The sequence below is a fragment of the Curcuma longa genome, chromosome 20, assembly GCF_044706935.1.
Source record: "Curcuma longa cultivar G26 ecotype Majalengka, Jawa Barat chromosome 20, ITB_CL_G26_1.1, whole genome shotgun sequence".
Lineage (NCBI taxonomy): Eukaryota > Viridiplantae > Streptophyta > Magnoliopsida > Zingiberales > Zingiberaceae > Curcuma > Curcuma longa.
In genome coordinates, this window is record NC_133880.1 from 5,581,313 (window position 1) to 5,607,359 (window position 26,047).

General features: G+C 42.2%; 3 protein-coding genes and 2 pseudogenes across 3 annotated transcripts; 3 read left to right on the top strand and 2 right to left on the bottom strand.

Annotated features, from left to right (window-relative positions):
* Nucleotides 1-1,133: 1,133 nt before the first annotated feature.
* Nucleotides 1,134-4,284, bottom strand: LOC141813222 (subtilisin-like protease SBT3.5). Its single transcript, XM_074701150.1, has 10 exons — nt 4,186-4,284; nt 4,000-4,091; nt 3,766-3,863; nt 3,531-3,686; nt 2,824-3,449; nt 2,640-2,707; nt 2,342-2,569; nt 2,137-2,254; nt 1,891-2,062; nt 1,134-1,803 (listed from the first exon to the last, which is right to left on the bottom strand). The coding sequence occupies exons 1-10, from the start codon at nt 4,282-4,284 to the stop codon at nt 1,259-1,261; spliced, it is 2,202 nt and encodes a 733-aa protein (XP_074557251.1). The 3' UTR covers nt 1,134-1,258.
* A 1,359-nt stretch (nt 4,285-5,643) lies between these two features.
* Nucleotides 5,644-13,915, top strand: LOC141812853 (potassium transporter 7-like). The gene is made up of 10 exons (XM_074700804.1): nt 5,644-6,036; nt 6,283-6,511; nt 6,603-6,851; nt 7,035-7,085; nt 7,634-7,894; nt 8,980-9,032; nt 9,131-9,245; nt 9,391-9,645; nt 11,477-11,999; nt 13,112-13,915. The coding sequence occupies exons 1-10, from the start codon at nt 5,788-5,790 to the stop codon at nt 13,629-13,631; spliced, it is 2,505 nt and encodes an 834-aa protein (XP_074556905.1). The 5' UTR covers nt 5,644-5,787; the 3' UTR covers nt 13,632-13,915.
* A 759-nt stretch (nt 13,916-14,674) lies between these two features.
* Nucleotides 14,675-17,858, bottom strand: LOC141812855 (uncharacterized). The gene is made up of 4 exons (XM_074700805.1): nt 17,748-17,858; nt 16,226-17,653; nt 16,060-16,154; nt 14,675-15,006 (listed from the first exon to the last, which is right to left on the bottom strand). Exons 1-3 carry the CDS (start codon nt 17,832-17,834, stop codon nt 16,089-16,091), a joined length of 1,581 nt encoding a protein of 526 aa, XP_074556906.1. The 5' UTR covers nt 17,835-17,858; the 3' UTR covers nt 14,675-15,006; nt 16,060-16,088.
* A 1,785-nt stretch (nt 17,859-19,643) lies between these two features.
* On the top strand, nt 19,644-21,840 carry LOC141812939 (L-type lectin-domain containing receptor kinase IX.1-like; annotated as a pseudogene).
* Nucleotides 21,841-23,221: 1,381 nt separating this feature from the next.
* LOC141813879 (L-type lectin-domain containing receptor kinase IX.1-like) lies at nt 23,222-25,342 on the top strand (annotated as a pseudogene).
* Nucleotides 25,343-26,047: the final 705 nt, after the last annotated feature.

Sequence of the window (26,047 nt, forward strand, 5' to 3'; positions counted from 1 at the left end):
GATCATGGGTTTAAAAGGATGAAAAGTATCTCCATTGGTATGAGGCCTTTTGGGGAGAACCCAAGAACAAAGTCATGAGGATTTAGGCCCAAAGTGGACAATATCATGTCATTGTGGAGATACGAACATCCTTTTGGACCCAACAGATTGATCCATGCATGTGTCGTTGATCAGTTTTACAGAGTGCCATTAAACGATGCTCTAACCATATCATTGATGACATGTTTAAGGCGAGAAAAACAATATGCCGGCAAGACATCATGCTCCGGTTGAAATCAGCTTCTGGACGTGTCACCGATCAGATCTTCTAGTGAAGTGGGATCCAGAGGAATGAGTCCGAAGAAGCCGCCGGAACCTGAGAACAAAACAACAATGAGATGGAAGGTCAGGAAGTGTTCTGGCGCGACCACTCCGATGCTTAAGTCAGTGATGGAGGAGATGGAAGCGAAAGCGTAGAGGAAGAAGGAGAACAGTATTGGTGTATGCGAGAGAATGCGTGCATACCTAAGACAAAGGGAGGTGGTCGCTTATATAAGTGAGAGGAATGTACGGTCATGTCGTAATTAAGGAATATTCCATCATAGTTAATGATTTGTCAGAGATAATCAGGATATCAGTCCCATCGCGGATATGCGAGGGTATTGTCACTTCGCACATAGGTGTAGAGTGGCGATCACTGATGTTAGGGTGACGCTAATAAATGAAGAGTATAGGACTGTTAGATGGAATGATGAGAACATAGTAAGACAGGACACTGTGAGGAACGACGATTCGGACCCCGAACCAATCGACCCTGAATAAAAGTAGTGTTGCCGAGTCGGTTATAAGCCTTCAGGTTTACGAGAGGAGTCGACAGATAAAGGATTCGGATAAGGAGTTGGCTCGAGTAACCGTCCGATTCGAATGGGGAATCGACTTGAGGGAATCGGCTCGGATGAGCATCCGATTCGAATGGGGATTCAGCTCGAGGGAATCGGCTCGAGGGAGCGGGTCGCGAGCCGCGAGTGGGGAACTGAGTCGGGTGGACTAATTAAGGGAGCGGCTTCCGACAAGTCTTTAAACTCAGCAAGGAGTTGAGCACGGAACAGAACTGTCCACTCTGATCTGACTCGAGTCAGATCCCCTATGTCCCGTATATTATCCCCATAACACATCATAAACACTCGTATACATCTTTAAAGACAAGATTACTACTCGATACCATATATATATCGATCGTATTTGTTCTTCACACTGATCATCTAAAACAGATACATTCTCATGCAACATCTGCATAGGACTCCTGAATCACAACGCGAACCGCGATCGGAATCCTCACGATGTGGCCCTCGCCGTCGGACCACGTCAAGCTCCCAAACACATAATTTCCTTGCAGCTTGTGGATCGCCATGAACGTCACCTCGAAACTGTGCGCCTTGGCACTGGCATCGAACACGAGGGTCGGTGGCTCCACGGTCATTTGAACACCCGACGGCGACTCGATAGACACTTTGTAGACGGCATCCGCTTTGCCGACGTTGGTGACCGTCCTCCGAACAGTTTTGGCGGCGATGAGATCAGGAATGGAGATGGCAGGAAGGTTCAGGTTGTACACAGGCTCCAGTACCTGAGCACAGATGCTAAACTGCCCTGCAGTGCAGTTGAAGAACTTGTAGTACTCCTGCGGATCGATGTCGTACACCAGACCCGGATCGGAGGCCTTGTTGGGATCAATCTGGCCGCCGCCGAAGTCGAAAGGGTCAGCGATCTTCCGTGGAAGTGACTCTGCTTGTATCGGCATGCCGTAGGCGTTGACGTTCGATGCTGTGCGAAGAACAAAGAGAAGTCAATGTGGCTGCCGATCGAATTAGGAACTGAATTGATGATCTTTCAAGGAGTTTGATCGCTCACCTGTTGTCACAAGTGCAGATTTGATTGCAGCATGAGACCAATCAGGATGGAGGGCCTTGAGCAAAGCAACAACTCCTGATACATGTGGGCAAGCTAATGATGTTCCTGAGCGGAACACGTAGCTATCCCTATACGCTGCCAAGATGCTCACACCAGGTGCAGCAATATCAGGCTGTTTCAAGAATCTACTGATCAGTATTGACTTGTAGATGATGAATTTGTTTTCAATCTGTGACTTGTTCTCACCTTTAATACACTAGGGAAAGGTAAAGCTGGCCCTCTCGCAGAGAACCATGCTACTTTCGGAGACAATACTCCTTGTCCTACAACGGTGTGTGTCAGCTCCACTGCTACTTCAGGTGAACTGTTAAAAACTCGACAATATCAGTATATATGTTAAGGACGACTCAAAACAAGGATAATGATGCATTGATGCTTGGTGAAAGCTTGCCTGGCTGTAGCTATATAGACCCTTATGTGGTACCCAACGTTGAAGTCTACGAGGACACAGATCAGGCCTCTGCACTGAGTGTTCTCAAGGAGATTCTCGGTGTACAGTGCATAAATGATGCCTTTTCCCCCGGCATTCAAGATGCTTGAAGTTGAGATTAAGTAGTTCGAAAAACAAAGCACGATCGATCCGCTTATATCTGTGCCATTTAGAGAATCTGGTGTGCACCTGCAGGATATTTAGGATGATTAGTGGTCCGGGTTGTTTTCTTGCCATTAGAATGCAAAGGAAGAGTTACCTTCCACCGTAGAGAAGAGGCCAGAATTTGCCTGATCCGTAAGTCGAGTTGTAGAAGATCGACTGACCCTGCAAGTAGCCATGGTGGTGGATTTCAATCAGAGAATTTTGTTAGGAAAGGAACAGGTTCTCTTGCAGCCAGGGGCAATAATTATGCAAGGAAAGAGTCAAGATCGAGTCGATACCACAAACGCTTGGTTGTTTCCTAGCCTGATCGAGGTTGGAAACGCTCGATCGATCGTGCTCGCGGCGACTGTGATGACCCACGGCGCGGTGTTGGCCACGGTGTGCAGCGTCGGCCCAGTGTTCCCGGCCGCGTACACCACCGTCACCCCCTTCGCCACCGCGTGCAGCGCCCCGAATGAGTCCTCGCTCGGCACCACCAACGACAGCGACAACACGTCCACCCCGTCATGGATGGCGTCATCGATAGCCGCCAGAACGGTGGCGCTGTTACCGGCGCCAGTCCCGCGGCCGCTGCCCCACACGGCCTTGTACACTGCGAGGCAGGCGCGTGGCGCGCCGCCGCGGGCAACCCCTGCTGCCAAACCGTGGAAGTTGGCACCGTGCACAATGGACCCGGCGGCAACAGAGGCAGTGATGGTGCCGTGGCCGTTGAAGTCGCGGGGAGAGAGAAAGTCCTTCTCGAGCTCGGCGGGGTCGATTCCGGCGTTGTAGTAGCGTGCGCCGATGATCTTGCGGCTGCAGTTGGAGGGGCCGAAAGCGTCGCCGACCTGACACACGCCTTTCCACCGTGATGGTATCGGTCCATAGCCGTCATCGTCAAAGCTCTTGGATTCCGGCCATATCCCTATCAAAGAAATATATATCTGTATATTATTCTGTTTACTCTACTCATAAATATCCAGAGAATTGGGGTTCACAAAGAGACCTGTATCAACCATTCCTATGATGATGCCCTCTCCATTGTTGCTCTTCTCGAGGAGTTGAGTTGGATGATCATACTGCAGTCCCAGAAAATCCCAGCTCCGTGTTGTTTGCAGCTCATAGTTTCTGCTCGGATGTACACTGGTCACGTCAGGTGACTCTGCAATATTCATAATTCGCTCAGTTAATTCCTCACTTGTTGTGTTTAATCCGATTCAAAAAACAGAAGGCGAAGTGACCTGCTAATCGATCTGCTTGCTCTTCTGTAAGCATGGCTGCAAAGCCTGAGAAGCCATGCTTGTAGCTGTAAACTATAGAAGCCAGGGCATCCTTTTTGCTGTCAAAGAAGATACCAATCAGTTAAAATATTGCAATTTGAATTCTATAATTCGAAGCAGTAAATAACCTGAGAAAAAGAAGAAAAAAGGTTGCATATCAATAAGTTTATGAACACAACTAGTTGAGTTGGGTACCTTCCAAGGAGACAAGTGAGCATATCATGGTGTGAGTCAGTGACATGCTCTGGGTTCTCATGCTTCCTCTCTCCCAAGTACACAATATACAACTGCACAACAGCCAAGAGGTGAAAAAAGTGAAGTAAATCTGTGAAGTCCATTACTGAAAAGTGAAAACTAACATAAACAGATTAAAGATCTAACTTTGGCAGCAGTTGCAGCTTCGATGGAGAGGATATGATAGCTCTGAAGAGCTAGCAAACAAAAGAGAAAGAGACAACAGTCGCGAGTTTGGAATGCCATCGCACTGTTTCTTGTTAACTGTAAAACTTTGGATAACTCGTTCTTAATTTATAGGCAAATCCTGCTTTGGCTTCCGAGAAGTTCTTTGGAAACTGGCAAGAGAGAATGCAAGAGTTAACTAAGTCAAAGTCTTTGTTATAACTTGTCTTACAAGTAAATCTATGAGAGTTGGTACGGACCATTTCTGATAAACATCAGTGCCTGTGGCGGTACGGTTATTGACTTTGAGTTTCATATTTATTTGGTTCTTGCAGTATGTCAGAGATAAATAGTCAAATGACTGCCACTTGATAAGAATTTCAAGTTGGAAAGGGTCATTTGATTGCGAAGTTAAGGGTTATAGAAAAGATAGATGAAACACCGTCTGTGTATTTCAAGACTTTAATTTTTAAAGATTTGAATGAAGAATTTTGACTATTTCTCACAAGATTAGATCGAACTTGGCTCGTGGTAATCCAAATCCACCGTGCCAGAGCTACTTTTTTTAATTATATAGAAAATACAAGTGAAGTAGTTACAGAGTGCGAAAAAAACTTTCAAGAAATCGACTTGGAAGTCCCCGCCGCACCGCCGCCATCCCCTTCGCCAGCGCGCTGAGCGAGTCCTCGTACGGCCTTGTACACAGCGAGGCGAGCAGGGGGGACGCCGTGGGTGAAGGTGCCGCGGCCGGTGAAGTCGCGGAGGGAGAGGAAGTCCGTCTTGAGGCTGGCGGCACCGTTGCCGGCGGTGTAATAACAGGCCCCGACAAGTTGGCAGGGCGGAAGGCGGCGCCGACCTGGCACACGCCTTTCCATATCGTCGAACACCTGGCACCCTTGTTCTTTTCTTGGGGAACAAAGAATCTCATAAAAAAATGCTCATAAATCCTTTTTCGCTTTTTTAAAAATTCCACCAATGTTTAAAATCCTATTTTAGAATTTGAGGATGTTTTTTTTTATGACTGTTGTGGATTTCTAAGTTTTGAAAATCTAAATGAGAATTTTTATTTGAAAAAAAAACTAAAAATTTAGGAAATCTTATAAATAAAAACCAAATTCGACGTGTAGCTATGCAAATCGCTTCAGGAAGACGCTATCACAGCCGTCCGTTATAGACAGATCACAGTGTTAAAATCGAGCTTAGGCTCCTAATTTGCATCCTGTGTTTGGGTTAAGGTATGCGAAACAGTTCTCTTCGTAAGGAAAGTCGACACGTCGACACCAAAATGGGAGCCAAAGACGAACCCAGTTTAGTAGAGTCACGTAAAATCGTTTCCTGTCTGGAATGAGATACTCAATCTTCCAACCACGTCCGTCGTTCCGTATCGTATTTAACCTGTTACGTAGTCTTGTCCTCGGTTCTCGCACTGGCAAACCGCCCCGTGGAATCGCTTCGCCATCGCGTGTTCTTCGATATTTTCCTCCCGATCTCTTGGCCTCTTCCTTCGATCTCTCTTCTCCGCCTAGCGATCTGTGTTCTTCGATGGAGTAGGGATCGGTTGGGGGGTGGGGATTGAGGAGCTCGATGGCGGAGGAACCGAAAAGGGGGAACGGCCACCTGGCCAATTTTGGTCCGTCCGAATCGAGATGGGCCGCATTGGACGACGAGGAGTACTCGGAAGAGGAAGGGCAGGACTGGGTGCAGAGGATGAGTTTGTTGGAATCGGAGGAAGACGATACCGTGGAGCAGAAATTGATTCGGACCAGTCCCCAGATCGATCCCCTGGATGTCGAGGCCCTCGAGATAGCTGAGTCCGGGGAAACTCAATTTGAGGTGAGTGCTGTGATTTTACAACAATATTTGAATTCTTTGTGCGATTCGCTATGCCATCTCGTTCCAATATATAGCGAGTGTTAAACATGACTAAATTTATTGTTTTTCTTTCCTGGTAGACCGAGTTTTTCAACTGGAATTCTATCCAATTAAATCCATAAATGTCGCACGAATGCTTGTAGTATATAAATCAGCATTTTAGATTTTGCAGATTGTTGTTTTCTGAATCGTTTTACTTAATTACAGGATCTTACTATAGGAAAACACATATTCCTTACGCTACAGATACTTGCAGTTGTATTTGGAGATGTGGGGACTAGTCCGCTATACACTTTCGATGTTATCTTAAACAAATATTCTGTTAGTGGGAAAGATGATGTTCTAGGAGCACTCTCTATTGTTTTGTATACTTTGATCTTGATATCACTTGTGAAGTACACCTTGGTCGTTCTTTGGGCGAATCATGATGGTGAAGGTATGCTGGATGTCATACGAGTGATATGTTTAATGAGTCTCTTAATTAGAATGTTGTTTTGGTGCCTTCTAACCATACTACACTATTTCAGGGGGGACATTTGCACTATATTCTCTGATTTGCAGGAAGGCAAATGCTGGTCTTCTTGCAAATCAGCTGACTTATGAATCTCCCATTTCAAGTTTTGGACTCAAGGTGCCATCACCGGAGCTGGAGAGGTCTCTAAAAGTTAAGGAGTATCTTGAAAGTTCATTGGCAATTAAGTGGTTGCTTTTGGCTTTGGTTCTTCTCAGTACTTCTATGGTGATTGCTGATGGCGTTGTGACTCCAGCAATTTCAGGTTACTTCATTATTTCTAAACCATATATGCTGTTAATTTGCTCATTTTCTGCCTACCGTTTGGGAATGAAACATGAAACGGACATACTTATGCTTGATAATTGTCATTCATTTTCTTATCTAGTAATTGCATATATGAATTCATCAGTCATATTTTATCTGAACATTCTGAAGTTAATTGCAGTTATGTCTGCTTTCAATGGGCTGAAGGTCGGAATATCTAGTATTGGGCAAGGTATCTTATAATTCTAACTATTGTTTGGATTGCATGATTATGATTATGTACATATGGAGGCTTAATTCATTTCTTTATATCATAACTTTGAAATCAATTTTGAAATATATTCAGATGGACACTGGTTGAATTAGCCAAATCATGTATGAGAGGCCTAAATGACAGTTGGAATTTTGATGACTCAACGTGTCACCCATTTCAATTTAGTTAAATTTTATATTATGTTTTCTAAAAGCATTTACTAGTTTTTGTATTTTATTTTTTCACCCATATTAGCTATAATTGACGATATTTAGTAGCCATATGGTTTGACTCGTGACCTAGCAACATGGATCTCAATAGATCACTTTCTAGTTCAATTCAGAATATGATATCAAACTAAGAAGGCTTTTATCGCATAGTCATTGAATTCTTCTGATGTCTGATAGGCATTAATTTTGAGGGAAAAACTGGTGCTTATGATTTAAATTTTTATCCATGTTTATGTTCATTGGCTTTGGCCATTGATGATTTCTATGTGTACTTAAATGATCCAATTCTTTTGGCAGAGGAAGTGGTGATGATTTCAATTGCATCTCTTATTGTCCTGTTCTGCGTTCAGAGATTTAACACTAGCAAAGTAGGGCTTGCAGTGGGGCCTGCATTATTCATCTGGTTTTGCTCACTTGGAATTATTGGAATCTTCAATCTTTTTAAGTATGGATTTAGTGTGCTGAAAGCATTTAACCCTGTTTACATCTACTATTTTTTTGGGAGAAATCCGAGTCAAGCATGGATGTCTTTGGGGGGTTGTCTTCTTTGTGCAACAGGTAAGGAAAAATGCTCTTTTGCTTTATTTTACCTAGCTAGAAGGAGAAGGTTTATGCTTTTTATTTGACTTCTGATCATTACTTATACCTATCAGTCACCATTGCTTCTTGATAAATATTGGTATCTCTGTGTCAATTGATATGACCACAATATAGGATTTTGGAGGAGTGCTATATATCTGAATTATGATTTTTTAAAACTTTAACCTCATATATTTTCATGCTCTGTGCCAATGATATGACCATACAATATAGGATTTTGGAGGATTGCTACATATCTAAACTATGATTTTTTAAAGTCTAGCCTCATCTATTTTCATGCCCTGTAGCTTTTAAGTTCTTACTGCAACAAAACCAATCAACTAGGTTCTTTATTGCAACAACATATTCTTTTATCATCTCTGTACAGAAGTATGATGCCCATAAATTAATATTTCTTGTCATATATTAATATGTTGGTCTCTAGGTACTACAAGTGTTACCTTTTGGTTTCTTAACACCATCACATTATGTCTTGTTGTTCAATCATTGTATAAATTTTATTTTACAACAAACAGACTTTGATGCCCTTGAGATTTATCAGTTGTGTTTTCCCTATTCCATTTAGAAATGCTAGTTTTCCTGATTAGCTGGTATGCTGCTTAAATATGAAATACAGTCTTTTGACAAGAGATTTACTCAGGCAAAAAATGATTAGAATACAAAAGGAAAAAAAAAACTGACGTGGTGTTCAGCAGGCAAAGAACACCTTCTCTAGTAACATTTTGGAGAGCCACAGGCATCAACATCCATTATCCCTTATAATAGGACTTTATTGCATTGTTTTATGCTCTCTAACGTCAAATTGTCAGCTAATGAATATGAAATTGGAGCTTTCTAAGTTTTTGGAATTCCCTCCTTCAGTGGGTATCTAAATCAATATTATGTCAAAGAGAAACTGAAAACTCGGACTTGTGCAAGATAGTTACTTCTTTAGCATGCACACAATTTACTTCTTTAGCATGTCATCCAATTATGTTGTGCATCTTATTCTACCTATACTACCCTTGAAGGTTAGTCTGATTCATAAGCTGCTTTCACTACAGGGTCTGAGGCAATGTTTGCTGATCTTTGCTACTTCTATGTTAGATCAGTCCAGGTATTTTAACAGCTACTGAACTCCACTTTTCTGTGTCTTCCAATTCTTAAATTATTTACATTTTAATATGCTCTGATTACTTTAGCTGCTTGTTGCAGCTCACTTTTGTCATTATTGTTCTACCATGCCTTCTACTGGGATACCTTGGTCAGGCTGCATTTCTTATGGAAAATATTACTGAAACTCAGCAGGTCTTCTTTTCATCCATTCCGAGTAAGCTAGATTGTATCTATTTGTGTTATTATGTTTTTTTAATGTCACAAGAACCTAAATATCCAATTCTTTTCCAGCCACAGAATCCCTTTTGTTTGTTGTTCCTTGAATTTTCAGGAAATGACTCTGTTATATTAAATGACAGGTGGAGCTTTCTGGCCAGTCTTCCTAATAGCCACCATAGCTGCCCTAATTGCTAGTCGAGCAATGATAACGGCAATATTTTCATGCATAAAGCAATCAATAGCTCTTGGTTGTTTTCCTCGAGTGAAAGTCATTCACACATCTCGGAAGTTTATGGGCCAGATATATATTCCAGTGATAAACTGGCTTTTGTTGGTTTCCTGTGTGGCGTTTGTTGCAACCTTTGGTAGTATATTTGAGATTGGCAATGCATACGGTGCCTATTCCTTTCTCTTTGCTTTTCTTTTGCATTAAACATACTATTTTACTTAACTTTGTGTTCATTTTTCATTTTCTTGTTTACTTTTATTTATGTCAATAATAGTCTACATAGAACCTAGCAAAGCATATGGTGCTTATTCCTATCTCTTTGCTTTTATTTGTCATGAAACATCTATTTTTCTTACTTTTGTGTACACTTTTTGCTACTTTTTATTTATTTTAATAATACTCTACATGGAATCTATTGGAAGTTTACATTTCATATAAGAATAAAAAGGTAATGGATGGCATACAATTTAGGGGACTAAAAATTGTTCTGATGATATACTTAAACATAATAGATGGTGTACTTATAGTTTGTTCAATTGCCCTGTCATTTTATGGATTGTTTATCTATTGAGAAAGATGCTTTAACAAATAAGATTGTGGAAGGATCAGAAAGTGTAGATGATTTGATGAATAGGAGGCCAAGAGAAGTTGCTTCAGTTTGTATAGGATATTTGCATAGATGGTGACTCAGAGTTAGTTTAAGGTAATGTTTGAGATGAAAATTAGCTTTACCAGTTGCCATAATGTTTTCATTATCCTAGTAAGACTTATATTATTTTAGGAAGAGGCTATAAAGACTTCCAACTTTTTATCTCCTGCTGGGACACTGGAAATGCGTAGTTAAGATATAGTTTAGGATGTTTGTTGCTAGTCGGTTGAATTTTGGGGTCTAACTCCAAAAGTTGAAAGACTGGTTATTTCATCATGATCTTTTTACAAACTTGAGACTTATGAAAATGAGGTAAATTTGTCGACATACATTTCATTAGGTCAGTAATACTTGAATATGTGTAGGCTTTTGTTAGGTTATATTGAGGATAAAATAGGAGATTCCTTTTTTTGTACTACCGAGACATTCATAGATGAAATTATAGTTGCACTACTGTAATTAGTCAATTCAAGTCAGATTAATAATGCAAGAACTGAGGAAACCAAAGAAAATTTATCACTGATGATGAATAGAAACATATTCAGCTATGAGTCTTTTGACCCTTCACTGAGCAAATGAAACTGTTATATGTAGTTGGGCTTTCAGGGCTGTTTCTCAGTGCTGAACCCAACCTCATCAACTATAGTAGGTTCCACTATTTCATGTGGAACTATTAATAGGTTAATGTTAGATTCCAGTTACCTACCTGTTTTAAAATCACTATGGATCTTCTATTGGTCCCCAAGAATCTCAATTTTGATACATAAGTTCCTATGTTGATGACAATGCTTCATTTCAATTCACTGTATTCGAATTGTTTATCACGAAAAATTTGAATCCTAGGCAGCATCCAAACAAGGGGACTTAATGGTTTGATCTCAGCCTTACTTCCACAGTAATCTACCTGGCTTCCTTACCCGCTCTTGTTATCATTGTTTGTTTAGGAGGCTGATAGTTTATGCCATCATCGAAAGTTTGCTATGCAATCTAAGCCAATTCTTTTACCACCATATAGGAAGGGAGTTAGACTGGTTAAGGACCTTCATTCGATCACCCTACAGAAACTCAAATAAGTTTAATAGAATCCACAGCTATTTCCCATAGTCACAGACCAAAGTCTGCTCACAGCCTTCTAATTGAGAGTAGAAAAAATTGTAAATTGGAAATTTCAGAAGCCTATATTTATCCTCTTAGAGTTTTGTTGATCATTTCAATCGTAGGGATCTCTGAGTGATCTACTTGCTTTGTATCATTCATTATTTTTTCCTTTTCAGATTAACTGATATATATTTTTCGACTTTCATTCTTGTTATTTTGCTTCACGATTTTATATATTTTTATTCTGCAGGCATTGCTGAGTTAGGTGTGATGATTATGACCACAATTCTAGTAACCATCATCATGCTTCTCGTATGGCAGATACATATTGCATTCGTGCTATGCTTCTTTACTTTCTTTATGGGATTAGAGTTGGTTTTCTTTTCTTCAGTTTTGGGCGGTTTGGCAGACGGAAGCTGGGTGATGTTGGTTTTTGCAGGATTTTTGTTTACAATAATGTGTATCTGGAACTACGGCAGAAAGCTTAAGTATGAAACTGAAGAGAAACAAAAGCTTTCACAGGATTTGATGATGGAACTGGGTTGCAACTTAGGAACTATCAGAGCCCCAGGTATCGGCTTGGTGTACAATGAGACAGTCAAAGGAATCCCGGGAATCTTTGGTCATTTTCTGACCACATTGCCAGCAGTTCATTCCATGATCATATTTGTGTCTATTAAGTATGTACCCATCCCTGCAGTGCCACAGAGTAAAAGGTTTCTCTTCAGGCGTGTCTGCCCGATAAGCTATCACATGTTTCGTTGCATTGCACGGTAAGCCTAGTTAACTATGCTATTGAGATGTTTTTGCTACCTGTTCAAAAATAAAATCCAGTTTCTTCTTCCAAGTGTAGCCATTGGAAACTAAAACAAACATGGTTGTTACTTGTTTGAAATAATAACACAATGCCGTTACATGCTTTCGTTTAAAGATAACAACCACATATATACTGCACTAACCATATCTGTTGGTTCCATCCTACATTGCCAGCCTACCCTAACTTTATTTCTAAAGATAGTGAGGGTTCATAGTGTTAGGCAAATCTCTAACTCGTTTCCAAGAATTTCACACAATGAATAGAAGACGTGCAATTCTAAAAGTGTCAAAAATGGCTGTTAAGAAACAATGTTTAGAATCTCTTTTGATGGAGGCTATGATTGCAATGAATGTTCATCTCCTTTGTCAAAACATCAATCATACGATCTATGTATGCAATGAATATTCAATTCTTAATTGTGATGCTAGATGGCTATGATCTAAGACACAGTCAAAAGCATACTGTAATTAACACATGAAATACACATTCTAGTTCACTATCAGTAAGTTTTGTCTAATTCTTACTTGTTTCAGTACACATTTAATCACAGGCTCACTGACAGAAATGTCTTCTAGGATTTTTAAGCTAATCTATATTAATTGTTGTAGTTTAAACTGTTGAAAGTTGAAACCATTGAAAACACTGGATCACCAACAATAAAATTTCCTTTGTTTTCTTCTTTGAATCATATGTTTTCTTAATTTATGTAATTGCTCCTCAATTCAATTTTATCGAAACAGCTGAAATTTGAGACAAAATGACCCGAAACAACAAGACCATTTTAATATATCATGGTACCTTTGATTCCCAGGAATAAGTATTCTACTCCCTATGAATTTTTAATATTCCTATATTGTTTGCAAAAATGAATACAGAAATTTTATCAACCCCCATGGAATAGTTATCGCATACTTTATTCCTGAAAATTGCTTATTTCAATCTTCAAATAGTTATTCAAACAAACACACTGTTAATCTTTAGCTGCAGTATATATCTATCACTAAGTGGATGGACAATGATTCCAAACTCTTCCATTTCGGAATCAGTTTTTTCAGTTTCTTGCTGTAGGTATGGTTACAAAGATGTGCGGAAGGAAAACCACCAGGCATTTGAACAAGTTCTGATCGAAAGCCTCGAGAAGTTCATACGAAGAGAAGCCCATGAACGAGCATTAGAGAGCGATGAGGACGCCGATGCAATTTACGTAAGAGAAGCGTCTAGCTCGAACATTCTCATCGCTCCCAACGGCACTTATTCCCTTAGCACTCCTCTCCTGTCCAGTATCAGCCATGTCGCTAAAGTAAACTCAGAGGCAAGTACTTCATCAGGTGAGCCAGGTAACATCGCCATGGCCAATGCTCTAATCCTCGAGTCAGAGCTATCCATCTTACAGAAGGCTAAAGCTATTGGAGTCGTGTATCTCCTCGGCCACGGTGACATCCGAGCTAGGAAGGATTCTTGGTTCTTCAAGAAGCTGGTCATCAATTACTTCTACGCTTTCTTGCGAAGGAACTGCCGGAAGAGTGTGGCGTCGCTGAGTGTCCCGCAGGCGAACCTGATTCAGGTCAGCATGACAAACATGGTCTGAGTGCTGCTTCCCTGTGCTGAAGTCGATTGTTCCAAGATTTTGTTTGTCGATCCGGCTAACCCCAGGATACTTTGCTCATGCTAACACCACTTCGTTGGTAGATTGAAGGAGTTAGACTTTCAGAATGCTGAAACATTCAATGGAGTATGTAAACTCGTCCTTGCTTCGACGAGCTCAGTAAGTGTGGTCTTTTTCTGAATTCTGTCCTTTTCCGTGTCGTAGTGGACTGAATGTAATAATTGGATATAGATGATTAAAGCGCAGTATACACATGGTAGTGATCATTTGTGCCCTTTTTGCTAGATGGAAGTTTTGTAAAGTTTCGTACACCCATGCCTAAACCATGATGGTTAAGATTGTTTTGCAAGGTGTGTGCGGATCATTTTGGTTAATTAAAAAATGAGATATTCATTGGTTATGACAGTCTTGAATATGAACACAAACATCGTTGGATTCCATTGAGGAGAAAGGTTGGAAAAGAGTTAAAATATCTAATTGAATCAGTCTCTCTCGCAACCCAAATTCTATTTACACCATCCTCGATAGGTCGATCACAAGCCCAATTCTGATCCAACCTATCGAGTCCACACCATCCTCGATAGGTTGGATCATGACGCAGGGATCAATCGACTCGGTTTGTTTCCTCCAAAGCAAGCTAAAGGGTAACACCACTCAGCTGCGACTTAGGCACCACAACTCAAAAGAGTCCATCCAGCACGCGACAAGCTAACGATCGAAGAAAGCAGCCTCAAGTTGAAACACAGATGGAAGAAGACTCATTGCCTGAGTCAAGAAATTGAAAATTGACACGGAAGGTTTAGGGCTTTAAAGTGCCACCAACTTTTCCTTCAATTTTTTTAATCCACTTTTCATTCATATTTAAACGAAAACAAAACAAATAACGAGAATGGAGAACCGCTTCGTCAGATGGATCAATCTATGACATATGACAAGGTGAGATGGGACAGACCGTTCCACCATCATGAATTAAAAAATCTCCAATTCAATTCAAAATAGATTACAAATTACAAATTAAACGACCACAGATCTTTACTTCCACAAAGATATAGCCAAATTGGCATTATACAATAGTGCACATGGAGCAAGTATGATAATGGAATTCAGAATGCAACATTACTCGTTATTTTCCCCCGTTTCTGCTTGACTCATAATTTTATAGTCCCAATTCCCAAATTATTACCAAGAAATTGAAATTTGGACTTGGCACACAACCTAGCAATCACAGAATTATGTAGATGGAAAATTAAATTACAAATACACCAAGCTTGATCGGAATATATACTCTTCTAATTCCTCTATCTAAGATGTGATCGTCCACAGTTCGTAGAACTTTGAACTCCCTGAAGAGCTGCATCTGTTTGAAAAAGACAAACAAAACAAAACAAAGGAATTGGTAGTCATTATGATTTTTGGCAAATCGAATATTAAGCGTTTAGTATTATTAAGAAAAATGAACAATGAGAGGACTGCGTTGAAAAACAACAATTCCAGAAAATTGTTTAACGTATTTTGGAAGATATTAAAATCATAACAAAGAAGAAAAGAAACAGTAGAAAAATAAGCATATAGTTTGATGATTCAATTTAATGCGAGCATTAAAAGGGAAAACTATAAGATTTACAATGCCAACCAATAACCAGATAAAAACATTTTAAGGATAAAAAAAGCTATTTTAGCAAGTATATCATATATGTGTCATAATTGATTGTAATAGTGAGGTAGCAACTGGCCTCGTGAAATTGAACCAAATTTACAAGTTAGGGAGTCAGCATGAACTGGATCGAAATGCAAGTCTAAAATTGTTGTGACATTGTCCACCAATTCAGCAATACTGACCATATTATTTTATTTAGAATTATACCAATTAGTAATAGTAATATTGAACTTTCAGTGCCTAGGACAAATATCTAGGCTTAACGAGTTATATATTGCATAAGCAATTCTAACATTTCAGATCTCTTTTCATGAATTCAACTTTAGTACTATAATTTGATCTCTAATTTTCTTAGATAAGACAGCATTATTCTTATATCAGTATCCACCATAGCACCAGTTACATTTTTTATGTTTAACTTCGCATTTGACGACCAAATGACCAATCTCTTTAGCCTTTTCCTCAACTCATCATTGCATCCGTTAATTCTAACCTTTTTCCTAAAAATGTCTATATATTTCAAAATGTTAACCAAATCATATCATGCGGTAGCTTCCTTACTAATACCAATCCACAACACTGCAAGAAGTCTATTATTTTTCAACAATATGAGAACCTGAGAATCGACTGATTGCTTTTGCAACCTTAAGACCAATAGTTTGCACATCAATGCACCAAATGCAACTTACTAAGCAAAAATCCTTAGATGTATGCACAAGAAAGTAAAAAACAATTCAATAGTGAAAAACATACCAATTCAAACAGAATGTACTATGTACACATCACCGTTGTAGCTGCCTCCGTGCCAATGAAGGGGTTTTATTGGGTATGTAAACCTTGTAACTTACCTATCAAAGAGGATAAAATAAGTCAGATCCCAAGGCATCTTACACCTCTATAAAAAAAGCTCAAAACCCACCTGAACCACTTCTCCCTCGTGCATTCTAGAGAATGTCTTTTCTTGTAACTGAGAACCAGTGTCCTCTTTGTTTTCATTTCCCTTCGGCTTGGAAGGTAATGGTGAGATTTGTTGCTGACTTGGCTGATTCAAGTTATCAACGTTTGTAATGCTGCTCATCGATTTTGAATCTATGTTCTTCTCTTGTTTCTCTTTCATTGGTGATGCATTTAAAGAAGTTTCATTTGAGGTCTCTTTTATTCTCTTCAACTGGACCGGATTTTTCTGGCCTTTGTTAGGCATGTCAAGGTCTGAATTATTTACATCTCCAGAACCCTCATTGGAATATGGTTGCTTAAGTGCACGGTCGGGGGTATCTTCCTCATCAGGGAGTTTGACAACAGATCTCACTCTAGATTTTGATGGCTGGACTTCCCTTTGGATGCTACATTGTCGTTCAAGAATTCTCATGTTCCCCAAGTCATCTTGTGCTATATTATGACATTTAGTTTGCTCGGATTCATCTTCCTGATGAACAGGATATCTAGTGTTTCCTGAAAGGCTACGTTGGAACTTCGTAAAGTTCTCCAATGCCTTTTGCCTTAACTGAGATTCCAAATCCAGAGACTCCAAGCCACCTGAGTCGTGGTCGCTCTTCTTCAATACAACATCAGCTTTCCCAACATCGGCATTTCCGATTGTTTGCTTATCGGTACTAGTAAGCCCCACCAATTTGCAATCCTTTGCAAAAGTCCAATCATCCTTTTCATGCATTTCAAGGAACTGTTGATGATCATCTGATCTCCTCCCATCGTACCTATCATAATCATCATAAGCTTGCATAATTCTGTTACTGTCCTCATCAATTTCTACTTCTGCCACTGCTCTTACATCTTCCACGACCAGCTCTGATCGAAGCTGGTTCTGCTGTTCAATTTCCTCAAACGTTTTGCCACTTCGGCTGACGCTAGGACCACTACTCCTACTTCCTCCACGAGTAGAGCAACTCTGAGACAAATACCTACTTCTACCCGTGTCATCATAGCTCGTCGTCCTTGTCCTCTGCCGACTTCTGCCTCTCTCCGAGCCCCCATCACTGCCTCTTCTTCCAGACCTATTCCTCGTCTTCGGCAGCGGCTTGGAAGGAGGGCTCCGCGAGACACTACTGCTGCCAGATGAGCTGCTGCTGCGGCAGGTGGAGCAACTACGGCTGGAATAACCACTCGACCGGCTAAGGCTTCGGTACCGCCTCTTGCGGGATGCCCTCTTCTTGCTCTTCTTCTTCTTGTCGTTCCTAGGGTTCCTGGGTTCCTTCTTCCGCCTCTCCGACTTCTTCGCCCGTTTGCGCCGGTGCCGGGAACCGTCGTCGGTTTTGGAGGGGGATAAAGAGTCGTCGCGCAGGCGGCGACGCTTTCCAGATTTTTTCTTCGTCCTACTCTTGCTCCGATGCTGGTTCAAATCGAGGGTTAATCGCGAAATCGGAAGAAAAAATAGATCGGGAAAGAGAAATTAACGGCGAGGGAATGAAATGGGGAGAGGATACCTCGTCCTCGGAGTTCTTTCTGGAGCGCTTGGAAGAGGCGGAGGCGGTGGAGACGCCGGCAGTGGCGGCGGCGGCGGCGTTCGTCATTGGGCGGAACTGCGAAAGGGGGAACGAGGCAGAAAGCTGCTTGCGAAAGAAGGGAAAGAGAGTCAGGCTTAAAATGGAACCGACACGTGATGCGATCATCACAGCGGTAGAATTTCGAATGGACGGTCGTGATCAAGCTAATGTACACCAGTAATTTGATTAAAATCAACGAGGTGAAGGCCTAAAATCCTGGCCCTCGATGTTAAAATATTTTAAGAATTTTTTTACTTTATTATTAAATTCTTGTCTGATTAAAATTTAATATAGAGAGGACATTTTAAAAACAAAATTTAAAGAGTATTTTCAATTTAAAAATAAAAATAAAAAGAATTTACTCACAAATGAGACCTATAAATACTGAAAAAATAAAATAAACACGTACATATCTTTCTCTTGTCAAGATAAAATTTTGGATGCAGAAAAGCTTGTTTTGCAGAAGGAATTTGGAGTCAAAGGTTGACTCGTTGACCTTAACAATGGCCGTCGGCCGACTGCTTGCTTTGTCGGGTTGACTTGAGAGCTAAACAAAGCTAATGATGCACCCTAATGCTGTATGATACATAATAACATATACTTATTATTTATAAAATAGGAAAGCAGATTATATTTGAGGAGGCAAAGCTCAATATTATTTACAAAGAATGCAGATTATACTCCAGTTGCAATAGCACTGAAGGATTTGAACTAGAACGCCAATAAAACCCATCTGCAACAGAATATGATAACAAGTTTATGGAAGGAATAGAGAGTAGCAGAAACGGAAAATTGCACAAGTAATGGAAAAACACTCAATGTTCTTGGTATATAAACAAGTTAATGGGTGTGTATATACATATGCATGTAATGTTTTACATCAATGGATTAAGCAATTCTTGGTTCTGAGAAGAGGAAAAGAGGAAAAAGATCATAAAATTACATATGGTGCTCTATCGTTTGTGTATATTTTTGTTGCTTTAGCTCCTCTTCCTTTTTTGACCCTTAGTTACAAGATAATTCTGTTATCTTTTACCATCTTTATCCACTTTATCCTCTTCACAGAAGATTTGGGTTCTGCAGACAGATTGAAACATGCTCGGGGGAGGGCTTGTGTGGCTGTGTTCATGACCAAACAGAGCATGATATTGTTGAAAACATCAGACCTGATCTCTAATATCAATTTCTAAGCTTGAAGCAGTTGAACTGATTTTAGCAGTACAGAATACAGATTATGCAAGTTGCTAGATTAGGAAAACAAGATGAAGTCTTGCACTTTTAGTGCATGAGAAATTGAAATATGGATGCAAGATTGATTGTTTGCTCGAGGAACATGAACAGGTTGGAAATTTACATACATGTGGGAAAAAATCAACTTGGTAATCAATTGAAACCAAGTCATGCTTCTATAAATTGCTCAACTCTCACCATGCTTCCAAACTTTTAAAAATTTAATATAATCTAAATCAGAAAAGTATTAAAAACTCTTTGAGGAAATTGATGATCGATGAATAAGGAATAAATTTGTATCAAATTATTATATAATAGTCGATTGAAGATTGAATTGTTAATAAAGTAGAGACATCAAATATGATTTGATAAATATAAAAGTTAAATATGTATTTTGTAAATTATAGAAAAATTGAATGCGCATTAATTCAAAGTCTTCCAAGACTTAAAATTAGTCAACGAAGTCTTCAAGTCATCAGTGGCCCCTTTTTTCCACATATCGAGACTTTAAGGATAGAATCATATCTATGATATCACTATTAATGATTGATTCATTAAAAATGATTAAATAATTTATTAAATATACACATTTTAAATATCACGGCAATGACATATGCGTTTCAGTTAGGTTACGCGTTCTAAAGTCTTCAAAGTCTTAAAGTCCGACAACGAAGACAAAAGTCAAAGGAATTTAGTCAAACCATTTCCCAATATTGACTCATGCCTGTTCTTCTCCACGGCGTCGGCATCGGGCAACCTTCTTTTGTTGTCATTCATCACTTCTCCACTCTGCAAATCCTTCGGTCTGCAAAGATGTGTAGGTTCAAGGATTTTGATCTGCAGTGCTACGTTCGTGATATGTTTTTTAGCTGGCGTTCCTTCCTCAAGCTCTCTCTCCTTCAACTTCTCTAGCTTCCCAGACGGTGATTTTGTGTCCGCTATCCTTCTCCAAGGCGATGCGTTTAACCGCAATGGCGGCATCGAGCTCACCAAGGACACATAAGCGGAGCCGATCAGCAAGAGTACGGGCAGAGCGAGCTACAAGAAGGAGCTCTTCCTCCTTTGGGACCGGGCGCAAACCAAGCAGCTATCAGATTTCACCACCCGTTTTGTCTTCGAAATCAGGGCTCAGATTTATGCCGGCGATGGCCTCGCTTTCTTCTTGTCGGCGCCGACGTACACTGTTCCCGAGAATTCCTCTGGCGGCAGCCTGGGCCTCTTTACTTTTCCACCTCATCTTCCAAAATCGCCGGGGAACTCGACGGTGGCGGTCGAGTTCGATACAGTCACAAATCCGGAGTTTAATGACCCGGAGGAAATCCACATCGGAATCGACGTCAACTCAATGAACTCGACGGTGACGGCAAATTGGAGTAATTATATGGAAAATCCGATCTGGACCTCGTGGGTCACTTACAATTCCACCACTTATAATTTAAGTGTTTTCCTATCTAGCGGAGATAACAAGCTGGAGCTCAGCGATGCAGTTCTGATCCTCAACTACACCATCGATTTGAGCACATGGCTGCCGGAAAAAGTAGAAATTGGCTTCTCAGCCGCCACCGGTGCCGGCATCGAAGCACATACTCTACTCTCGTGGTCGTTCCACTCGACTCTGCAGCCAAGAAAGAAGTTCAAGATTGCTGTTATTGCCATTTCCATCGCCGGGGCAGTGGTCTTAATCCTGGTGGCTGCTTTGGGCTCGCTATGGTTCCGTAAACGAAGGCGTAGGACGAACGGAAAAGACGAAGACGCCGATTGGATCATGGATGAAGCCATGGATAATGAGTTTGAAAGAGGGAGCGGACCGAAGAGGTTCCCTTACCTGGAACTTGCCCGCGCCACTGGGGATTTCTCCGATGAGGGCAAGCTTGGCGAAGGAGGGTTCGGGTCGGTTTACAGAGGCGTGTTGAAAGAGCCCAAGCTTGAAGTCGCCATCAAAAAGGTCTCCAAGGGCTCAAAACAGGGGAGGAAGCAGTACATGTCGGAGGTCAGGATCATCAGCCGGTTGCGCCACCGCAACTTGGTGCAGCTCGTAGGCTGGTGCCATGACCGCCAGGAACTCCTCCTCGTCTACGAGCTGGTTCCCAATGGCAGCCTCGATTCCCACCTCCATGGCGACTCCGCGTCGACTTTGGAATGGGGAGTGCGGCTCAGGGTGACGCTGGGCTTGGCGTCGGCTCTGCTTTATCTGCACGAGGGGTGGGAGCAATGCGTGGTGCACCGGGACGTCAAGCCGAGCAACGTCATGCTGGACTCGGCGTTCAATGCCAAGCTCGGGGACTTCGGACTCGCGAGACTCCTAGACCACGACGGCGGGCCGCAAACGACGATGGTGTTGGCCGGCACGAGAGGGTACATTGCGCCGGAGTACGTTTTCACCGGCAAGGCAAGTAAAGAATCGGACGTCTATAGCTTCGGGGTGGTGGCGCTAGAGATAGCATCTGGTAGAAAGCCATCAATAGTAGAGCTGAATGGCACGGCCGAACTGGTTCGATTGGTTTGGGAGCTTTACGGGAGGAAGATGATTCTTGAGGCGGCAGATGCGAGGCTACAGGGTGAATTTGATCAGAGACAAATGGAATGCTTAATGGTCGTGGGGTTATGGTGCGCTCATCCCGATCCAAAGGCGCGGCCGTCCATGAAACAAGTTATCAGTGCGCTCAACTTTGAGGCTCCGTTGCCGGAGCTTCCTTCAGCGATGCCGGTGCCTACCTATAGTCCCACATTGTTGAGGCTGTCGTCGGATGCTCCAATGATTTCTATAAATGATACTAGGTTCAGCCTTTCAGGAGGAAGATGATTCTTTAGGTGGTAGATGCGAGGCTAATTGACGAATTTGATCGGAGACAAATGTAAAGCTTGATGGCTGTGGGGTTAGTGTTATAAATGAATCGAATGGGATATTCGACTTGATAAAATTTATTTATGTTCGTGTAATGCATAAAATCAATTAAATAAATAAATTTAAATAATTTATTAAGTTAGATAAATAAATTTAAATACATATGAAATGGAATTAAGTAATGGCTGTCGCCACTGATGAGCATTTAGCATATCAAGTATTGGAGGGGTGAAAAAGTAACCTCGCTGGTATTTGATTCATATGAAATGGAAGCTTCTGTTTATGAAGTCTCACTGAACTGCACACACTGAAGAATCTAATACTTTGGGTTAAGAAGATGATGACAAGCTTATATGTGCATGACACTGCAGGAAGCAAGCACAGCAGATACAACGAAGAACTGAGCTTGTAGATCACATGAGGTCAGTAAGGCATCAGAGTATTAACAAACCCAAGAAAACTACATCTTTGCACTAATAAAGAGAAAATCCTGAAGTGGAACCGGCGGACCTGCTGCTCGGTGAGCTCGTCGGAACTCATTTTGGAAAGGCGGACGTGCCAGTCGCGGACCTTGGTGCGACCTTTCGAAGTCCAGGCGTAGGAGGCCGTTGCCCTGCAGCATGGCATTCGAGGAGGGGACAGCGCCGGGAAGGGCGGAGTGGAGGGTGGGCAACTGGGCGATGAGCTAGGTCAAAAGACAAGCACACTTGTATATCTGTTGAAAATTTTCTCATAGCACAATCCAGAGCATGATAGCGTGCTTTTTTATGCAGCTAAGAAACGAGGAAAGAGAGAGATAGAGAGATAGAGAAGGAACAAACCGAAGTATCTGCGTACCTTCTCGACGATCTTGTCGAGGTCCTCCTTCAGCTTCGTCTCTCACTTCCCTTTCTCTCTCTCTTCTCCGACGATCTATTGTTCGTCACTGAAGAGGCTGCGATCGAAGTCTTCGTCTTCCTTTACGCCAAATTTGGGCTTTTGGCGGCAGCTCTACGGCTCGTTGGCCCAAATTGGCGCCAATTAAAAATTATATCTATTATTATTTTTTTCTGGGAATAAACATCAAAATAAATATTAAATATGCTCATCCGATTTTTTTAATTAATTTTTTCAATTATATATATATATATATATATATATTTTTATAGATATTATGGAGCGTTTTCTGTTGAATATTCTTAGAGTAATAAATGTTCATTAACTAGAAGGCGACTTTTTAATTGAGTATTCTTCGACCAAGTTGTTCACTCGATCGGCAATAGAAAAGTCAAAGGGATTTAGTCAAACCATTTCCCAGTATTGACTCATTCCTGTTCTTCTCCGCGGCATCGGCATCGCTTGGCACTGATCTTATAAATTGCAACCTTCATATGTTGTCCATCATCACTTCTCCTCTGCAAAGATGTGTAGGCCAAGGTTTTTGATCTGCAGTGCTACGTTCGTGATATGTTTCTTTGCTGGCGTTCCTTCCTCAAGCTCTCTCTCCTTCAACTTCTCTAGCTTCCCAAACGATGACTCTGTGCCCGCTATCCTTCTCCAAGGCGATGCGTTTAAGCGCAATGGTGGCATCGAGCTCACCAAGGACACCAGACGCGGAACGGTCACCCATAGTGCGGGCAGAGCGAGCTACAAGAAGGAGCTCTTCCTCCTCTGGGACGCGCAAACCAAGAAGCTATCAGATTTCACCACCCGTTTTGTGTTCGACATCAGGGATCAGAGGCAGACTTTTAGAGGCGATGGCCTCACTTTCTTCTTGTCGGCGCCGATGTACACTGTTCCCAACAATTCCTCCGGCGGCAGCCTGGGCCTCTTTTCTTGGCCACCTCAACCTCCCACATCGCCGGGGAACACAACGGTGGCGGTCGAGTTCGATACATTTCCAAATTTTTTTGAGTTATTGACCCGGTTGGAAGCCACATCGGAATCGACATCAACTCACTGAACTCGACGGCGACGGCAAATTGGAGCAATTTTACGGGAAAGACGACCTCGTGGGTCTCTTACAATTCCACTACTTATAATCTAAGTGTTTTCCTTTCTAGCGGAGATAACCAACTGGAGCTCAGCGATGCAGTTCTGATCCTCAACTACACCATCGATTTGAGCAAACTGCTGCCGGAAAAAGTAGAAATTGGCTTCTCGGCGGCCACCGGTAATGGCACCGAAACACATACTCTACTCTCGTGGTCGTTCCACTCGACTCTGCAGCCAAGAAAGAAGTTCAAGATTGCTGTTATTGCCAGTTCCATCGCCGGGGCAGTTGTCTTAATCCTGGTGGCTGCTTTGGGCTCGCTATGGTTCTTTAAACGAAGGCGTAGGACCAACGGACAAGACGAAGAAACAGATTGGATCATGGATGAAGCCATGGATAATGAGTTTGAAAGGGGGAGCGGACCGAAGAGGTTCCCTTACTTGGAACTTGCCCGCGCCACCGGGGATTTCTCCGATGAGGGCAAGCTTGGCGAAGGAGGGTTCGGGTCGGTTTACAGAGGCGTGTTGAAAGAGCCCAAGCTTGAGGTCGCCGTCAAAAGGGTCTCCAAGGGCTCAAAACAGGGGAGGAAGGAGTACATGTCGGAGGTCAAGATCATCAGCCGTTTGCGCCACCGCAACTTGGTGCAGCTCGTAGGCTGGTGCCATGACCGCCAGGAACTCCTCCTCGTCTACGAGCTGATTCCCAATGGCAGCCTCGATTCCTATCTCCATGGCGGCACCGCGACGACTTTGGAATGGGGAGTGCGGCTCAGGGTGACGCTGGGCTTGGCGTCGGCTCTGCTTTATCTCCACGAGGAGTGGGAGCAGTGCGTGGTGCACCGGGACGTCAAGCCGAGCAACGTCATGTTGGACTCGGAGTTCAATGCCAAGCTCGGGGACTTCGGGCTCGCGAGACTCCTCGATCACGACGGCGCGGCGAAGACGATGACGGTGTTGGCCGGCACGAGAGGGTACATGGCGCCGGAGTGCTTTTACACCGGCAAGGCAAGTAAAGAATCGGACGTCTACAGCTTCGGGGTCGTGGCGCTAGAGATAGCATCCGGTAGAAAGCCATTAATGGTAGGTGAGACGGACACGATCGAACTGGTTCGATGGGTTTGGGAGCTTTACGGGAGGAAGATGATTCTTGAGGCGGCAGACACGAGGCTGATGGGTGAATTTGATCTGAGACAAATGGAATGCTTGATGGTTGTGGGGTTATGGTGCGCTCATCCTGATCCAAGGGCGCGGCCGTCAATGAAACAAGCTCTCAGTGCGCTCAACTTTGAGGCTCCGTTGCCGGAGCTTCCTCCGGCGATGCCGGTGCCTACCTATGCTGCCGCGTTGTCGAGGCAGTCTTCGGGTGCTCCAACGATTTCTATAAATGTTACTAGCTTTTGACCACTTCCAGTGCATTAATTAATTTCTCTAAAAAGGCTACCTTTTGTTTGTATAAATCTGCTGTATGATTTAATTCATTATATGAAGTGTTCCCCAACTTGTTGCTAAGATAGGAGTTCACATCTTCTATATATAGTTTTTTTTTGTGCATTAATCTTATAGACCAATCAGTTCATGCGTCAAAGAAGCAAGACTAAGCAATGGCTATCAGTATCGATGAGCATTCAGCATATCAAGTATTGGACATGTCAGAAAGTAACCTTGCTGGTATTTGCTTGTGTTAAGAGGATCCAAGCTTGGGTTGCCACTGACCAGACACTGCTGCAAGCAAGCATCGTATATTCAACGAAGAACTGAGCTTGTAAATCACACGATATCAGTAAGGCATCATGCATCAGAGTTACCTACAAAGAAGTCTGAAGAAAAGTACGTCTTTTCTCGACGCGCTGAGAAGTCCTACATGACGAAGGCACTAAGAGAATATCCTGAATAGGAGTTTGCTGCTCGGTGAGCTCGCCGGAAGCGCTCATTTTGGCAAGGCGGGATGCCAGTCGCGGAGGAAGATGCCCTGCAGCTTGGCAAGGCCGGCGACTCCGGACAGCTCGTACTCGATCGGCGGAGGAGAGGTCGCGGACGTATAGGCCTTCTCCAACTTTCCGGTGACCTTGGTGCTGGCGTACAGGTCGGCAAAGCTGTCGTACATGTCGCGCCGCAGCTTCACCTCCTCCACCGCCGATCGATCGCTCCTGCTCAAATACATGAATAAATAAAGTGGACATGATAATTAATCATT

Excerpts from the sequence above, each read along its gene's own strand:
- LOC141813222 (XM_074701150.1), bottom strand. The coding sequence starts at position 4,284 with ATGGCATTCCAAACTCGCGACTGTTGTCTCTTTCTCTTTTGTTTGCTA. Across the intron at positions 4,092-4,185 it reads AAGCTGCAACTGCTGCCAAA|TTGTATATTGTGTACTTGGG; the intron begins GTTAGATCTTTA and ends GCTGTTGTGCAG. Across the intron at positions 3,864-3,999 it reads CTCACTTGTCTCCTTGGAAG|CAAAAAGGATGCCCTGGCTT; the intron begins GTACCCAACTCA and ends CTTCTTTGACAG.
- LOC141812853 (XM_074700804.1), top strand. The coding sequence starts at position 5,788 with ATGGCGGAGGAACCGAAAAGGGGGAACGGCCACCTGGCCAATTTTGGT. Across the intron at positions 6,037-6,282 it reads CCGGGGAAACTCAATTTGAG|GATCTTACTATAGGAAAACA; the intron begins GTGAGTGCTGTG and ends ACTTAATTACAG. Across the intron at positions 7,086-7,633 it reads AATATCTAGTATTGGGCAAG|AGGAAGTGGTGATGATTTCA; the intron begins GTATCTTATAAT and ends TTCTTTTGGCAG.
- LOC141812855 (XM_074700805.1), bottom strand. The coding sequence starts at position 17,834 with ATGACGAACGCCGCCGCCGCCGCCACTGCCGGCGTCTCCACCGCCTCC. Across the intron at positions 17,654-17,747 it reads GAAAGAACTCCGAGGACGAG|CATCGGAGCAAGAGTAGGAC; the intron begins GTATCCTCTCCC and ends GATTTGAACCAG. Across the intron at positions 16,155-16,225 it reads ACGAGGGAGAAGTGGTTCAG|GTAAGTTACAAGGTTTACAT; the intron begins GTGGGTTTTGAG and ends CCTCTTTGATAG.